The 19,246-nt window shown below is 40.2% G+C and overlaps 1 protein-coding gene across 2 annotated transcripts in view; it reads right to left on the bottom strand.

Annotated features, from left to right (window-relative positions):
- LOC114655995 (segment polarity protein dishevelled homolog DVL-1-like) overlaps positions 1-18,792 on the bottom strand; it is a 46,326-nt gene extending 27,534 nt beyond the window's left edge. The window contains exons 1-4 of one of the 2 annotated variants that reach the window (XM_028807356.2): positions 18,472-18,792; positions 17,398-17,467; positions 17,174-17,295; positions 7,730-7,830 (exon numbers count right to left, since the gene is read on the bottom strand). In XM_028807356.2, the coding sequence (XP_028663189.1) occupies positions 7,730-7,830; positions 17,174-17,295; positions 17,398-17,467; positions 18,472-18,641 (463 nt within the window). In that variant the 5' untranslated portion in view covers positions 18,642-18,792. The remainder of the gene's footprint in view (positions 1-7,729; positions 7,831-17,173; positions 17,296-17,397; positions 17,468-18,471) is intronic. The other variant, XM_028807355.2, reaches the window with a different exon arrangement.
- Positions 18,793-19,246: the final 454 nt, after the last annotated feature.

Below are 19,246 nucleotides of genomic sequence, written 5' to 3'. Positions count from 1 at the left end.
TTAGCTCAAGGTCATAGAGTCATACCATGAAGTAAAAGCAGCAAGTTTGCATGATTGCACTTTGCTTATCAGACACATATACTGTAGGTGTGGAGGATTCTCTCATCTACATTCTCCACAAAGCCCACATCAACTTGGACAAAGGCATCACAACAGTCAAGATAATGAGGGACTGTGTGTCAGAAATGGTGGTGTGTACTACTGGAGCACCTCAGAGTACTGTCCCGTCTCCCTTCTGGTTTACCCACTACAGGACAGACGTCCAGCACAATACCACAACTTCCCACCTACAGAATTTTTCACATAACTCATCCATCAAAGGCTGCATTAATAATAAAGAAATCAGAATACAGGAAAGTCGTAGAGGACTTTGTTTTGTGGTGCAGAGACAACAACCTACTATTCAACATCAACAAGGCAAAAGAACTGGTGATGGACTTCTGACGTGCCAAGAAGCCTTTGAGACCATTCACCTTTCAGGGGGAGAATGTGGAAGTGGTGCAGAACCTGGGGATTTACATAAACAACAAACTGCACTGTGGAACTGTACAAATAGGGCTAGAACAGACTATACTTGCTAAGGAGACTCAGGTCTTTGATATGTACAACAAGCTGATGGAAACGTTCTACCAGTCCACAGTAGACAGTGTGGTGTTCTCTGCTGCAGTCTCCTATGGAAGCAACCGGAGCACAAAAGACACACAGCCTGAAAAAACTTATCAAGAAAGCCTGCTTCATCATAGGATGAACCCTGGACACACTGGAAGCTGTTGTGGGAAAACAGGATGATGGCAAAATTGGATGCCATAATGAAAAACTCTCTCTTGGAGAGCTTTTAGCCAGAGGCTTATTCCACCACAGAGTGCTATGTAAGCACCTCTAGGGGTCTTTTCTGTCCACTGCTATCAGGCAATTCAATGTTTCCACCTTATGTATTTGTTATTTTTATTTATTGACTGATTTATTGAATGGAAGTATTATCTGTCCTGTGAGGCTTTATTCTTGTTTTTATATTTCTGCTGCTGTATACATTTGAAATTCCCACATGGGTCGAATAAAGTTTATCTAATCTAATAACAGTGCAAATGTAGGAATGGCATTGCCATCAATGACTTAACCAGAGACCAGTGCTTTGGCCACAGGTATACACCTAGTGTTTGCCTTAGGCATTTCTAACACGTCTTTGAGGAGGATTTTGCATGAGGACCTTAATTTCCATCCATACAAATGGATGGTAGTACAGGAACTCACAGAGACTGGTAGAGCCATAGAGAGTTTTATGCAAACATTCTGCAAACCGTTCATCTAGATGCCATCGTCATGTGCAGCGACAAGGCACATTTCCATTTGAATGGTTGCGTAAATAAGCAAAACTTTCACTACAGGGCTGAAACCAACCCTCGTGAATTTCAGAGACCCCTGCGCAGTGAGTGTGTTACATTTTGGTGTGCCGTTGCAGAATTTGGCATTGTAGGCTCTTACTTTTTTGAGGAGGGGGGAGCAATGGTCACCGTCACTTCAGAATGTTACACTGAAATGTAGAGAACTTTTAGCTGCCCCAACTGGAAGAAATGGATGTGGTGGATGCCTGGTTTCAATAGGATGGTGAAACAGCTCATACGGCATGGAAATCCATGCAAGTTTTGCAGGAGATGTTTCCAGGGAAGCTGGTCTCCTGGCATGGCGATGTCGGGTGGCTTTCACGTTCACCTGATCTCTCTCTGTGCAATTTCTTTTTGTGGGGCTATCTCAAGTTGAAGGTATACACACACCAACCTCAAAACCTTGAAGCCCTCAATGACACTATTCGCCACATAATCACCTCTATTCCCCTTGAAATGACTGAACAAGTCATGCGAGGGTTCAGAAATCATCTCGAAGAGTGTGTCACTAATGATGACCACCACCTTGAAGACATCATTTTTAAAACACAGTGAAAAAATCTATTCTGTATACCCGTACATCTTGGGCAGATCCTACAGTGTGTCCTGGCAAGGACAGTTGTCAAAGGCACATCAGACATCCACAGGGATGCCCCCAAAGATTGGTGCTGGGTCCTCTACTTTTCTCTCTGTACACCCCATCACTGGGTTCCACCATCTAATCCCATGATTTCAGTTATTAGTGCTATGCTGATGATACACTGCTGTAAATGTTGTTCCCTCCTGAGGCCAGCATAATATCAGCTACAGTCTGAGCATTCTTGCTGACATTTCAACCTGGCAAAGGACCACCATCTATAGCTGAACCTGCCAAAAACTGAGCTTCTTGTGATCCCAGCCAGCCAGTCTGTTCAACTCCCCATCTCTATACAGCATGGCTCATTGTCCCTAACACCTTCCAAGTCAGTATGCAACCATGGGGTGGTGATTGATGAGCAGCTATCTTTTTCTGACCACATTTCTACTGTTTCTCATTCATGGAGGTATCATGAACGACAGAATATGAAACACAACTTTCGGCTCAGGCTTTGGTCTTGTTGGGCCTGGACTAACGTAACTCACTTCTGGCAAGAATACCCACATGTGCTATCAAGCCTCCACAGATGGTCAAAAAGACAGTTCCCCATCTTGTGTTTAACCAGACAATACAGGCACATGTCACTCTTCTCTTCAGGTTGTTGCATTGGCTCACTGTAGCAGCACACATTAAGTTCAAATCCTTGATGCTTGCCTACAGAGTAGTCAATGGGTCAGCACCTGTGCATATGGAGACACTGGTAAGGTGCTATGCTCCTTCTCACCTACTCAGGTTTGCCAGGGAACAGCATCTGGTGATGCTGCCTCTGGGTGGTATCATGTCTCAATCCAGGCTCTTTTCCTGTGTAGTTCCTAGTTGGTGGAATGAGCTACCCACCTCTGTCAGAACTGCCGACACCCTTAATGTATTTAAAAAGTGACTGAAGACCCATCTGTTCTGATAATATCAAAAAAATTAGGTGGGGAGGTTGGAACTTTGCTCTGTGATCTTTCATACTGTTGGTTGATTTGTTGTCACATTAAGTTTAACTGATTTATATATTGTTAATCTAAGTTTGTAAATGTACTAGTTATTACATCTTTTCATTTGTAGAAATCAACTTTTGTTACCTGTCCTACTACACTTGCAGAACAAAAAGACCCTAGCCTAACGTTACTCGATTATTTTTACCTCTTTTGTAAGTCATTTTGGATAAAAGTGTCTGGCAAACAAATAACTGTAAATGTAAAAAGGCAACATTTGTTTTCTTAATACAGAAGAAACCCAATTGAACCATTCCCATATTTAATACTTCCCTAAATTTTACACTTTGGTGAGTGATAGTGATGTTGGGATTTCCAAAAGTAATATTTATTTTGAGAAATAAAAATGGAATATTTGTGTTATACTTAAATTTTATTTTTAATTATGTGAATATCAGTAGTTTTACTGTATTTACTGTATTAAACATAGGGGTAAATATTTGAAACAGGTGTGCCGTATCTTTATTGTAAAAAATAAAAAGACATTATTTTAAATAGTAAATTTTATTTTTTTATCTAATCCAACATTTAATAATTTCAAATTAACAATTTTTGTGCTTCCCTGCTAAATTGAGGTTTTACTGTTCTGTATACAGACCATGGTATATGCAGTTAATTACACAAAGCTTTTATTTCATTGCAGTTTTATTAATTGAAATAATTAATTGCAATTCTAATATCACCACTCATAACTCCTGTGGTAATTCTGCACCCTTATATTTCAACAGATAGTATATTTCTCTAATCCTTGTGCATATCAATAAATTGCAATATCATTTGTTAAAACAAGTGTACTTCTGTTACCATGACACATCAATCAACACATTCCTACTGAAAATATAAATTTTCTTGTGTCACCCTCACAGTTCAAACAACATTCAGAGGTGAGTGAGCGACACAACTCTTTTACAATCTGGGCAGCTGCTTTCACATAACTGTGTTACAGTTAGTTTGGAATGCTAGTGTGAAGGTAACCATTTGTGTAATAAGTACCTAAGAAAATTCTGTGGAGTTAGGAGTTACTTAACTTCTAGGCTGAACCTGAAATGATGATGAAGTCCATTTAATGACATCTTATGATCTCTAAGACTAATACTACAGAAATTGTAGAATCACAATAAAATAATTTACATGGAGATCCTCTTTCTTGAGTTTGAATCTTATGCCCAGTCATTTTCCATTTGGGGTACATGTCTGCAAGGATTTTTCTTCGAGTACACAGCACCAAAAGACAAGATGCTTGGTTATGAATCATACCGTGATCCATCTGAGTTGGGACATTTGCACTGTGGTTAACTGCAAAAACTAATACCTCCACCTGAGGGCCTTTGCACTGTGGCAACTGCCAGTGGCTAGCCATGAACCCTGACATCAGAATTACAAATGTCTGATCTGGGATGGCTCGTGGTGTGATTCCACAATAAAATATGTGCAGGTTAGGTTAACTGCCAATTCTAAACTGGCTCCTGTATGAGCATGTGTGGATGTTGAATGAATGGCCCGGTGATGTGCTGGCACCCTATGCAGTGCACACATTGCTGTACCCTGTCTTGTGCCCATTGGTGCCAGGATAGTCTCTGCCTCCCTCACAACAATGAACTGGATTAAGTGTTAGGTTATGTTGTAAATTATTTCACAGCCAAAGCATAATAGCTTTTCATTAACTAAGCATTATAGCTTTTCTAATATGAAACAGCACAACACTGATTTATTTTTTAATATTGACCTGAAATTTGTAAATAGGCACTGTGGAAACTGGGGGTGGAAGTACTGACGTGGAGCATTCATGGGAAGTCCTTGTCTAAACCAGATAATTAGCTAAATATTTTAAATGATTATCTGTTAAAACTAAAGTACTGGTATGACTTTAAAATCCTAAGGCAACATTATATATTATTTAAAAGGCTCTGTTACCCATGGTGCTTTTTGCTTGTTCTTCTCTATAATGCCTTACATTTTCTTGCCAGTTGTGAGAGGGCACGTGTGTCTACACATTGGTAGGTCTGTTGAAGTGAATCAATTCACACCTCATGGTAAGATAAAGAGTTACTTTTACTACCCAACTGAAACCACAGAAAAGGATTAAAAAAAAAAATAATTCTGACAGCGGAAGCATTAATTGGTTCTAACTTGAGCATTAGGTTTCTTTCTTCCCCACTATAACAAATCTGTTGGGGGTAAATGATACTATTTTAAGCTCAAAGTGTCCTATCTATTTACTTATTTAAGTAAATGTTAATTTATATTATGCGTAGACATGCAGATTCCATTACTTATACATTATTTAGGTCAACGGTCAGACTAATGACTTAAATGTCCTCCTTAAAAAGCACACTATAGGTCTAGAAGTAGTTTTTAATGATAATCTTAAAATATCTCCAAACGGTATAGGTTATGCTACCATTCAAGATCCTAATATTAGATGTTAAAACTGAATTAATGATGTAATTCTAATTCAAAAAACCTCAAGTTTAGCAGTATATAAGGAACATAAATATAATGATACACAAATAGTCATAAAGTGCAACTATAAACCTAAAAACGAGTGCTCACACTTTAAGAACATCTTTTATTCCTAAGTGAATCTTTAGCATTCTTCTATACTTTAATTGTGAAAAATACCACACTCTCTAATTATTACAGTGGTTCTGCTTATTTGATATGAATTTAACTATCAAAATGTAGTCTGTCTATGTTAATCAAACCATTTAAGTCTCCGTATTTATTAAGTGGCTCAGAGTAGTAAAATGGTCCTAAATGGCTCAAAAATGTAGTCTTGTTCATATGAGTAGGAATAATTCAATTTCATCAGGTAAAATGATTACTTGGTATAGTCAGATCATACAGAATAACAGTAATATTAACTTTTTGCAAATACAGACTTAAAGCTGACTTTGAATCAGAACACAGAAGAAGTCTACACGAAGGCCAATATTAACTTAAATATTTTGCTGCATTGGTTTAGAAATGTTAATATTAACAACATTAAATTTAATTTAAAAAATGTTAACCATTAAAATTTACTGATCACACCATCCTTCTACATTTCAAAAACACGCATGTTAGATTGATCCAAGACTTTAAACCAACTTGGTATAAGCGAGTAAGGGTGTGTATATATGTACAACCACTTCAATAATCTCTTACATTTGTGGACTTGGGTGTTAAGCACTAGCCACTGGTTTGAACAAGTCTGAATATGTATGTGAATTTGCCCTGCATTGAATCAGTGTCCTGTACAAAGATGGTATTTGTCTTGAACCTAGTACTACGAGAAGTGGTTCTGGGGCCCTGCAACCCCAAAATTGAATTAACAATTTAGAAAAACAGATGGTGGGATGAAAATTGGTTTTACTGTAAAATGCTTTATATTGGGGTTTCCAACTGGTCCTAAATTTACCCCAGAGGGTAAATTTTGCCAAGTCAGGGGGTAAATTTGCAAAAAGCTTAAGTCACAAAGACCTCGATTATGTGCCAAAGACTTGCCCCTTCAACAATTGCAACAAGAATATCTAAAATCATAGGTCAAAAGCAAGAACAAGTGTCTCAATGACTGTGTGTGTTTTGTTCTGGTGTACTGGTATCTGCTCATCATTTGTTGTTTATGAATAAGTAAAAGAGAATTATTGTGTGCTGTTGTTGTTATTTGAACTTAAATGTTATTATTTGAACTTTAAATACAAAATGTTAAAAACCCTATCTTAAAATGTACCCTTGTCAATTACTTTACTATGATAGGGGAGTAAGTTTACTTTCGAAAAGTTGCCATGGAGTGAACAGGGTGAAAAAGGTTGTGAGTCCCTTCTTTACATAAAATAAAGAATAGCTTATTGATATGTTATACATGTTGGAATGTTTCATAATAGTTTCTATAAAATGTGCTTTCAAATAAGAGTTAAGAAGCACCTGTCTTTTTATCTTCTCTAACAGCAATATGAGGTACAGGACAGAAATCAACCAGCACTGCACGCAGACTGGCTCATTTCATGGAACATTTTTGCACAGACACAGCATTAGCTTTGGGGTTTTCATGTTTATATTACAGTGCCAAGATGGTCCGTCATGATTTTCTTTCTTTAATTAAGCAATAAAACACATTCAGCAACACAATCCAGAAAAAGGGACACTAAAGTAAATAATGCAATGGTCTAGTCATTGTGTTCCAAAAAAATCTGTCAAGTTAAATAGTAAACATGCAACCTCATTCTTCTAATAATTTTGAAGGTCCATTTTCTGAACTAGCTTTTTCTAATACAGGGTCACAAAAGGGACAAGCCCATTCCAGCAACACAGCATGCAAAGCACCCAACCAACCTAGGTTGGGATGCTATTTGATTAGTGGGTACCCTTATAAACTTACTGGCAATCAAACCACAGAATGTAGAAACCTCAATTATTTAATACACACATTTTCAAAATGTCGTAGGACGCTACAATAATCAATAAAACCCATTGCAAACACAGTGTTAATATTTAAAATGTCAGTAATTATTGCAAATGGAATGTAACCCAGGTCCATGGAAATGTGAGGCAGCAGAAGCAACTAAAGTCCTACTAGGCTACCTATATAAGGAGGAGGAGGTTAGAAGGATGTGCTGATACAGCGCATTGCCGCACCCACCACATGACAAACTAACTAAGGATCCCTGATAAGACATCTTTAAAAATTTTTAAAACTAAGCTAAATAGGTCACATGGGATGGCAGTTGCTGAGGCATCTTACTCACCATCACGGGGCCGTCGACGACCTCTATCACGTCGCTGGCTAAGAATGGAGTCATTCCCTGTCTCAGTGTCCAGGCCATCTCTGCTTGATACTGCATTGGCACTAAAATAAAAAGAGGAGTTCATAATTCCATTTTCTCCGATTTCAATTTTTTGTAACAGTTTGCAAAGAGGTTTTTGAATACAGCAACCATTGTACAACCTGTAATTACTTTAAAAGTCATGTTGGCTGCTAAGGCAGCGCATAATTTACTTTCTGGTACATAGGCTAACGTTAGAAAATAATTAAATGAAAGAGTTTACCATAAAAATGTACATGCCCAAAAACTTTATACAAGTCATTTCACAATAAACCTTTGTGCAGTATCCAGTCAGTTATCTAAGAACTATGAATGAAAATCTAAAACGCCCAACTTGATATGATCATATTGACAAGTAAATTCAAATGAGTAGTCATACATAAAATTCTCAAAGCTCTCAGCTTTTCAAGGAGCCACAAAGTGAAATTGTTTGCACTCTTTTGTATCTATAGTGAATTTGTTTCTTTCTAGTATTATGTCATGTTATTTTCTAACCCGCTTAATCCTGGCGGGGGTATGGGGGGGGCAAGTATGAGTGCTGGAGCCTACCCCAGCTAGCATGGGACGCAAAGCAGGAACAAACCGGTAGGCGAATACATACACACACACACACACACACACGGGCCAATTTAACGTTGCCAATTCAACTAATCTGTATTTGGACAGTGGGAGGAAACCACAGCACCTGGAGGAAACCCACGCAGACACTGGAAGAACATGCAAACTCTATACAGGTAGGACCCGAGATGCGAACTCTGGTCTCCTTAATGTGAGGCAGCAGTGCTACCACTGTGCCACCATGCCGCCCCTTGTTACTTTGTCTAACAGTAAAAGAATGTATGAATACCAACTTCTCACATCTTGAAATAAAATAAAATGTCCAGCAATAAATCTATCATCTTCAATTTTCTTTTTGCTTTCAGTGTACACTTATTTCATCTTGGGTAGTACCTATAAAAATTGTCATATCCTGTTAAAACCCTTACCTTTTGTCACATTATACCCTGGAAATTAAAATAAATATTTCTGGCTGTATTTACACATTATAATCCTCAAAATCAAAGAGAAAATAACATTTTAAACAATACTGAGCAATGATTAAAATGTAATTACCTAAATGCCTGGTTTGGATAACTTATTAGCCCCTTAGAGTGGTCATTATCAGCTTGCTCACATACAACCAATCATCTTCCAATTCATACACCAGGCTAACTGGCCACCACCTGACATAAACTGTAGTGGTTCTGATTACTTCAGAATAAATCCAGCTGTTACTTGAGGAATCCACAGCTAGTGGGTATGTAAACTGGATTATGACTGTTATTCTAAAATTAGTTGATCAAGAAAATGGGGACACAGTTGGAAACATGTTAAGTGTAAATTTTGCACAAACATTAGGATGTTTTTCTTTACACAGTGAACCATAAACACATGAAATAAGCAGCCAAGTAGTGAAGTAGACAGTAGGACTTTAGAAGAAATAAGTGGATATGACTGAGCTTTGTTGGGCTGGATGGCCTATTCTAATCTAGATTGCTCTAAAGTTCTAAAGGTCCTTTCAAAAGGGCTCTGGGATAAAGTTGTGTAAAGGCATACGTTAGGAGAAAAATAAAAAAAGTATTTCTAAGGCTTCATATTTCCATCTGAGTAACATTCAGAGCATTTTAAAGCAGTGAAGAGCACATAGCACTGCCCACCTTACCTAGATCAGACCGTCCCTCTATGCTGGACAACCAAGTTAGGAGGTTATTGAATGCAACTTTAAACGACTTACAAGTGTTCATGGCTGGGATTGGTCCATCTGTCCATGTGTCAAAAATCTCACAAGGTCAAGCACGAAAATGGCCTGTATGGCTGGGTGGCAAGAAAAAAGGCTGTTCTAAAAAATACCATACTCTGTCTCATTTGTGCTTTGCAAATAACACTTGGAAGTTTCTTATATTATGTGGCAGAAGGTTTTATGGTCAGATTTAAGACTCACATTGTGGACTGAACACCAAGGGCTACGGATGACAAGAACCAAACACAGCACACCACTCAAAACACACAATACCCACTGTGAAGCATTATGGTGAGAAAATTATTTTGTGGGGGGTTTTATCTTCAGTGGGGACTAGGTGATTGGTCAGGATTAATGAGAAAATGGATGCTGCCAATTAAGTCCAAATTCTTGAGGAAAACGTGCAGCCCTCAGTCAGAAAGCTGAAGAAAGGCAGGTGGTTTACTTTCCAGCACGGCATCAGCCCAAAACACACCACAAAAAGAACAACGCAGTGGGTGAAGGATAGGAAAATGACTGTCCTTGAGTGGCCAAGTCAGAAACTCAGAACCTTTGACTCAAATCTGATAGAAAATTTGTGGTTAGGTTTAAAAAGAGCAGTGTGCAAAGCTTGTAGAAACATATCCAAACAAACTGATGGTTGTCACTAAGGCAAAAGGTGGCCCTACAAAGCATTAAATCAGGGGACTCATCACATTTCCAACTGTTATTCTACTTTTTCATTTTTTATTGATTTTCAGAACTGCAGTATTTTTTCATTATGTTAATGATGTAAGGCAAAATGTGTAAATAAAACTGGAAAAAGATACTTTTAATGGGTGTTGAAGTTAGGCTGTAAGACAAAAGTGGCTATTTTAAAGGAGTATAATGATTTCCTATAGGCAATGTATATAATTCTAGTGTGTTTCTGTACAAACTGCTATAGAAATAACATACAGTATATTACTGATCCTGAATAGAACATTTTCCACAGGTCCCTTGTCATTCTGCTTGGCTGCAGCTGCCAATAGCAAAAAGCGTCTTGCTTAAATACCAGCAATTATGTAACCTTAGGTGGGGGTTTTACTACGGTGTCCTACAGCGCACAAAGTGCAAACAAAAGTAATCATGTACAGTACAACATTCCATACTTTTTAAAGGGGCACAAAGGAGAAAATGTAGTGACAGTCTAAAATAAAGGAACACATTCATTATAAAGCGTCTGACACACGTATGTGTATGCAAGTACTTCAGAGCTGCCGCCTATACTGAAGCAAATCATTTTCTGAACGCTGAAGGCTGTTCCCAGCCTATTTGTACTTAACAGTCTTGGTTTGCTGATGACACATAAAACCGCATTTGGTAAAATAAATTCTCATCTTGCAGCGGATATAAATTTGAGTTATTGGCAATAGAAGGGAGCATCTTGCTCCTGCTTAACTTCTAACACAATACTTTTTATTTGCAAAATGAGAAAACTTCAGCTAGCTCATATCTTACACTATTTGACTCCTTTTTTCTTTTCTGGGGTTCTCATGTCATTTCTAAGTACACAGTCAGCAATTTCACTGTTTATTCTACTAGTATTTTATTTTTTGACATCATTCTAAGGACTTGGAGGACTTGGCTCCTGGGTGGAGGTGACCAAAGGAGAGGACAATTTTGCCTGCACAGTTTTAATGAAAATATTTGCTGCGATTTCGCTATGTCTGATGCAGATAAAATACTGCACAATTAGAAAGAAAAAAAAAAATCAGCATTTATTATTTAGCCTGATTTGCATCTAAACTATGGCATACGTAATGGGTTTGTATTTACTCTTCAAGGCAGCTACAAAGAACTTTATCTGTTCTGGAATTTTCTTATACTGAATTGATGGTTGCAGAGCACCACAGTACATTCAGCACTTGACAAAAGGCACGAAAAAAAAACTGTCCACACTGCCAGTACGATAAAGAACCAATAAGGAGAGCCAATCAATCCATTAGGTGTAATATGAGGTGCATATGCTCTGGACAACCAGGGGGGCCTCCACTTGTCATGGAATTCTAATGATAATGAATGGGTGATGTTACCCACTGGGCGCCATTTATGAAAGTGCACATGCTCCTTAAAGACCGCAGTATATACACAAAGGGGTGCTGTTCGTGCTACTGAAAGAGTGAACACCCCAGACACCAAGCGGGCCCCACTGAAACACAGCCATATCCCCACCCCCACTCCTAGGTCATCTAAGTCTAATAATACCGACTACTCACTATGGACAACATCTGTCCATCCTGCGTAGGGCTCCAAATGGGCTTCGACCGCCACTGCTAGTATGGGTAATAATTGCTACTTGATCCGGCACAGACTGCCCAAAACATTATTCCACATGCCTTATATATTCTCATGTGGTTGTCCAATTCAATTAAAGACTGTTCATTAAAATGAAAAGTTATATTATACCCCATGCCTAATACAGTACCCTAATTTTAAAAAGTAAAATGCATATGATGATTCTCAATTAATGCTATCTCTTTACAAACTAGTTTACCTGCATTTACACTAAATCACATTACAAGAAATTATGCTGTTACTTGTCTGTTTATACTTGCAGAACTGTTTCACATTACTGGGTTTTATTCGAAAACTTTATATTTCTGTTAACTATGCACAAGGAGGGAAAAATATTAATTATATTTATTCTTGTTTATTCAAACATCACATATACCAATGATTTCTATTTCTTTCCTTACAGCAAAGAGCTAGATCTATTGCCCTTGATTTGTATTATACTCATCACAAAGTTTAATTTAATTGGAAACTGTAAACTTTTAAACTTGCAAGTTAAGGTTGTCAATTCTAGAGAATAAAAAATATTTTAGTATACAGCTATTAAAGTAGCCTCAGTAACAAAACTTGGGACATTTATTATTTACATTAGGCCATTATGCAAGAATGTCTGATTTACATTTTGGAGGCATATAATTTTTGTTCCATTTTTTAATTTAAAGATATGTTGCAGTGCCTTTGTAACTTCTAAAGAATACACAAAATACAGCACTGTAAACCATCTATCAATCATCTACCACAGCATTAATGGATTAGCATTACCTTGATATCTCTGCAATCTTTTCTAGATCAGTTAAGATTCATTTTGTCTCATTATTTATGGTTTAAACTAGGAGACTGTCAACATAAATTCATACACTACAGAGTGTTATGAAACAAGGTGCAATAATATGAATGTATTCATCCATCTATCCTCTTCCGCTTATCCAGGTTGGGTCATGGGGGCAGCAGCTTGAGCAGAGATGCCCAGACTTCCCTCTCTCCGGCCACTTCTTCTAGCTCTTCCGGGAGAAGCCCGAGGCGTTCCCAGGCCAGCCGGGAAACATAGTCCCTCCAGCGTGTCCTGGGTCTTCCCCGGGGCCTCCTCCCGGTTGGACGTGCCCGGAACACTTCACCAGGGAGGCGTCCAGGAGGCATCCTAATCAGATGCCCGAGCCACCTCATCTGACTCCTCTCGATGCGGAGGAGCAGCGGCTCTACTCTGAGCCCCTCCCGGAAGACTGAGCTTCTCACCCTATCTTTAAGGGAGAGCCCAGACACCCTGCGGAGAAAACTCATTTCAGCCGCTTGTATTCGCAATCTCGTTCTTTCGGTCACTACCCATAGCTCATGACCATAGGTGAGGGTAGGAACATAGATCGACTGGTAAATTGAAAGCTTTGCCTTACGGCTCAGCTCCTTTTTCACCACGACAGACCGATGCAGAGCTCGCATCACTGCGGACACCACACCGATCCGCCTGTCGAACTCACGCTCCATTCTTCCCTCACTCGTGAACAAGACCCCGAGATACTTGAACTCCTCCACTTGGGGCAGGATCTCGCTCCCAACCCTGAGAGGGCACTCCACACTTTTCCGGCTGAGGACCATGGTCTCGGATTTGGAGGTGCCGATTCCCATCCCAGCCGCTTCACACTCAGCTGTGAACCGATCCAGAGAGAGCTGAAGATCACGGCCTGATGAAGCAAACAGGACAACATCATCTGCAAAAAGCAGTGACCCAATCCTGAGTCCACCAAGCCGGACCCCCTCAACACCCTGGCTGCGCCTAGAAATTCTGTCCATAAAAGTTATGAACAGAATCGGTGACAAAGGGCAGCCCTGGCGGAGTCTATGAATATATGAGTATATTCATATATATAATATATGAGTCAATATGAATGTATTGAAGAAAAAAATTAAAATATAATATTTAATTGGCACTCAGTTATTTGTGTAATGTTCGGGAAAATTGTATTAGCCTCATATTACGACGATTGAGGATTGACACTGGGAGAATATGTTATGAAATACATAAAACTAAAACTCTAATGTTTTATTTACCCATTTTTTAACTATGTTATCCAGTTCAAGAACATGGAAAGATGGGATCCATCTCCGTAGGATTATTATCAGTATATAAACAAATCCTGGACGGGGCACATTAACCAGATCAATCTGTGTTACTAGCTAATCTGACATGCATATCTTTGGGATGTGGGATGATAACTGAAATTGAAGAAAACCCCAAACAGATAACAGGAGAAAATGCAAACTCCACAAAAAAGCAACCTTATGCAAAAGTGGCAATCCACTATTCATTATTATCTTTTTTTTTTAGTTACAACTAATGTTGCCCCTATATAAATAAAAATGTATGTGGCTGAACATCTCTGACCAAACTTGTCTGAACTTCTCATTCTTGCAAAGGACTCTAAACAATATGTTGTAATGCTACACCTCTACTAGTTCACCTTCAGCAACTTTCAGGTGACATCGGCCAGCAATGGATATACTCATTTTGTTCAAGATACACCTGCATTGCCCACAGATGTCCTGAATATATACAAAATACTTTGAATCAGTATACTTAGAAGTTATTGGGTTACTGCCACCATACACCCACATACAGTAGGTAGTCTTCTTTTATTTGTAAAACTAGCCACATTACTCGTTAAAATATTTGATATCTCTTGCCCCTATGTGTACCCTCAACACCTTTCCTCTGTATCATTGCATGTCTGAATGTCTCTTGACTGATGCATCTACTCTTGAGCGCTTACCCATTGTAGCAGCGCTACTTAAACTGTATACAAATCAAAGCAGCCACAGGTATCGTTGCTCCATTGGGCAGTTTTAGAGTGGCATAGGGATTTCTGGGAAGAAGGATAATTAGGTACTGTCTTTAAAAAGGAGCCAAAAGATTCTGAAAGGGATTGAGATTACCTGTGTCTATTTGTTTTTACACATCACAATCTATTGGATTACAAATACAACCACCTTGGATTACATTTCTTCCTGCATCAATGTGCTTGCCCTGTGCCTGGTTGTTTGTGCGATTTCTTCCTCTGGGTAGCGCTCCTAATCATGTCAAATCTTCACGTAAAAACTGGAACCTGGTAAGACAAAACTACATTTCATTCAGAGGGTTTTTCAGAGGGGTTTCATTCTACTCACCAACCTCACCCACACCTGCTGTACTTGACTGTATTTGAATTGTGTCATAAGTGTTAATCCTTTATTGGGTAGTGCGTAGTGTTTTTTTCAGTTTTATTAATTCAATGTTTGTTATATAATTATTGCCGCCAGGAGAATTTGGGTGGGATTTTGAGTACATGTTAATTGTTTATTATGCCTTACCTATTCATATTAAGCCACATTTTTTACTTGTCTCTGTTTGTTAGTGTGCGAGCTGGGTCAAGGCTGGGTGTGTTCCTGGGGTCCCCGAAATAAAATAACCAAATCACAATTTGACAACAGTGAGAATCTGAGCATCTTTGTGATGGCTACACTGTAAAACCTACTTCACAGACTCATTTCGAGGCACCTTGCTTGCCTCCTGTCCAGTTTTATACTTCCTGTCTTTGAAGGCGACTCTCAAGGGGACTCATACGCCTTTTCTTTACCTCATGTGTCTCAAACTCTCTTTCCTGGCACTTCCTCTTTTGATGGTGTCACCAAAGACAAACTGACCAATCAGATTGCTCTGAGGGATCAGAGGGACCAGCAGGCGCACACACGCAGACCTCATATGGTAGATTATAAATGTTAATGCAAATGAGGCTTTGAGAGGAAACCTGCATTATTGCCAGACCTGTGAAGAGTTATCCACAAACTGGCTGATGTTCTGTGTTATTGAGACTTTACAGCCAAGCCTCAGTAATGTAACTTTTACTGTGTCCAGGCAACATTTAGATGCCACTTATAGCTAGCTTAAATAATTGTTTACTACTGAAACATACTTGCCAGAAACTGACATGATTTTTTTCTATTTGCCGTATCGTCATGTGGTGGGTGCAGCAACGCGCTGTACCAATGGCATGCACCCCAACCTGATTGTTTAATATGTTCTATATATGGGTTAGGGTTAGCTGATCCACAGCATATAGATGGATACCTTTACAAGTGCTTATTCGAACTCTTCTTCTCCTCTGTCAAACAAATCAATGGTTGGGGGACTTTTGTTATTTTCCATATGTTCGCTTTGTTCAAAGTTTACACTGCAGTTTCCAGATATGCCCTTTCTGTTCAAGCGATGTTCTGCAAGCATGCTCCCCTCATGTTTGCGTGGATTTCTCTGTGGATACTCCAGTTTTCCACAGACATACCAACGATGTGCGAATTAGGTTAACTGGCAATTCTACACTGGCCAGGTTTTATAGGTTTTTAGATACACACAAACATTTTAACTGGTTTGCACTTGCTTATGCAGCATACATTTATAAACCTTACAAAAATTTTTGGAATCCTTATTTTTAAAGGCTAAACTAAAGTATTACCTTATATAGTGTTTTAGAGAAGAAACATTTCGTCAGTTGGGTTGCAAACCTTACTGCCAATTTTTTATTGACAAGGAATTCTGTCATCTGTTCAGTTTTTGTGTATAGCATGACAAGTGATGATGTGCTTTGTCTCCAGCAAAACTATATATATTAGATCTTCTGAAATATATATTTTTTTTTAGTGTGTAAAATGGAAAAACATAAGCATTACATTTAAAGTACTTTTTATTGTCACTAATTTTTATAAAGTCATATTTATTTAAAGAAATGAATGCTTCATGTGATCTGAGAACAGCATTACCACCGGTCAAACTTGCTTGTAAATTGCTAATTCTCACACAGCATGAATTTTCTGTCACTTTGCCCAGGTCTGCTACACGTTTCTGACAACAAAACAGCTTGATTGCTGTGCGTCTCCTTCTGACACACCCTGTTCCACCCACTGCTGTGCCACCCACCTCACTATACCTGTCACTACCTTGTCCTATAGGCACCCCTCCCCCAACTCTTGTACACATGTCTGCTCTTGTACCATCTTTGCTTTCTTTTGAAATCCCTACAGTCACATTTTTCCTCTGTGCTCAAGAACAACTTGCAGAATGCCTGAGAAGCGAGCACTAATACAAATTCGGAATTTTAAAGTTTTTCTTCACTACCTTGTCAGGCTGTATCGCACTTGATGGCGGTCTTTTTTTCAACATGCAATGCAGATGTACAAGGTATTAAACAACGGGGGTGGGGGGGGGGGGGGGGGCTTCCCTAATACCACAAAAGGTAAACCATTACACTTACTGGAATGAGGGGGGTCTGGAGTCACCAATGCCACCCGTTCTCTCCAGTGAAGGTGGCAGCTCTGCCTGACTCTCTGTGCCTTGAGAACCTCCGTCTGAATGCGTGGATTCTGCCAGTACAAGCTAGTGGAAGGAGAGAAGATAGTGAGAATACATATTACTATTTCCATTTCAGAAAACACAACACCAGCTAATCCCCTTGGTTTCAAAAACTATTACACTTACCCATGACACCACTCTCCCATTAAAGCAAGGCAATTTGGCATTGTCATCAGAGATCTCCTCTTTGACTACCCTGTAAATTTAGACAAAAACAACATACATATATCTAATGATATTATGCAGCTGCAAAATACAAAGACATAAAACAAAGCACAAGCGACGGAGTGCAGTATTTCATGGCCTCCCACTTTAGTATCCCACCTGGTGGCAGGTATTAATTTCACAAACTGACAGCAATAATGAGCATTTGTAACCACCTTATAAGACACCCATAAAACGTCTGTATTTATGTTACTGCTACACTCATTACATAGCATGACAAATCAATTAAGAACGAAACACAGGCCGGCGTTCCTAGCCCCAAATCTTCCAGTTTATTTTCTGTCAGCATCATCTGCACCTGACATATTCACGGTCTGCTATCATTTACTTGAAAAAAAGCACACACTCACTCAGCAGGCGGGGTCAAGGGGGCGATCAGTCATCATAACCCGGTGGTCAGCAATCCCCACTGAAAGTCCGTCAGTGGCCCCGTAACTAGTCGCCTCGCAAATCCTCTTTTAAAGGTTCATCAGTAACTTGTCTCCTCTCATGCTCACACTAGGTCGGCAACCTCTTTTTTTCAGGTGCCTCAGTAAAAGCGTTAAGAATATGATTTGTGTCCGCAGCCCTCGTTTTAAACTGACAGCCCCCCACCACGGTCCGGCTCAGTCTCTGCAGGCAGCCCACGCGTCGGGCTCGCTCTGTCATTGCACTTATCTGTTGCTTCGACCGGCTCTCACAAAGTCAGTAGTCGCGTCTTTCACAATATGTCAACAGGTTTCGCGTCGCGGTCAATCACCGGACTCTCTTGCTTGCTTTTATCTTTGTCAACATCTCTCGGTCTCTCCGTTCGACTCGATCTGTCTGCGACTCCCACGTCCGACACTCTAATACAATAGCTCCGGCTCTGGACAGGGCCGCAGCCACCGTGTCCATCTCACCGTTGCCTCCGCCGAAAGGTATCTAGAACCCCTACCGCACTAACGACGAATCCGCCGCCGCGAGGCCTGCTCCAGAGGAACCGCCCTGACTCACCCGAAGTCCTGGTCCATGGACTTGAAGAAAAACTTATAGCTGTTGAGTGGCCGGTTGTTAAGCACATTCTTGAAATCTGACAGCGTGACCCTGTCAGGCGCCACAGGCAGCTTGACAAGGTACGGCGTCTCCTCCTCATCGATGTGGTAGATGATCTTGGTCTCCGCCATGAGAGCGAAGCAGCGGGTCGCTGCAATACGGCCCTCCCCGCTACAGCTTCACAGTGCCGAGAGCACGGTCTCTTGGCAGCCCTGTCGGGCGCTGAGGCATGGCCGAGCGTGAGGGCACCGAGAGACAAACAGACGGGCGGGGCGCCGCGGAGACAGAAAGCCAGGACTGAGAGGGACGGTGGACCGAATGACGAAGCCTGCCCCCTAGCGTGGGGCGAGGGAAGCGTACGGTGGCGAAAGAGTGTCGTCTGCCTGCCACGAGCGACGCGGCGAGTGAGCACTTGTGACAGAAAGAAAGGAGGCAGTGCTGCAGGAGTGAACCTTCCTGACCACAGCGTGTCCTTTGACACGCGCCTGCAGAAAAGAGGCGCTGTGGTTAATGCAAGACACCCCCACCCCCGGCAAAAACTGGCATGCCATTCCCTCACCGACTATGAGAAATTCCCCACCCTACTGGGAGAACTGGAGGAGCCTATGCATATCTCACAGTCAGGCGGATACTCGGAAGATGAAGATGACACTGAACAAAAGAAGTTAGACCGAAGATTGGGAAAGGAGCAGGTGTAAGTGGGCCCTTCCGTGATTGGGTCCTGCTTTACGCCTGA

Source organism: Erpetoichthys calabaricus, chromosome 8 (genome assembly GCF_900747795.2).
Source record: "Erpetoichthys calabaricus chromosome 8, fErpCal1.3, whole genome shotgun sequence".
Classification (NCBI taxonomy): domain Eukaryota; kingdom Metazoa; phylum Chordata; class Cladistia; order Polypteriformes; family Polypteridae; genus Erpetoichthys; species Erpetoichthys calabaricus.
The sequence above is the reverse complement of the archived record's forward strand: the minus strand, read 5'-3'. Positions and strand labels throughout refer to the sequence as shown.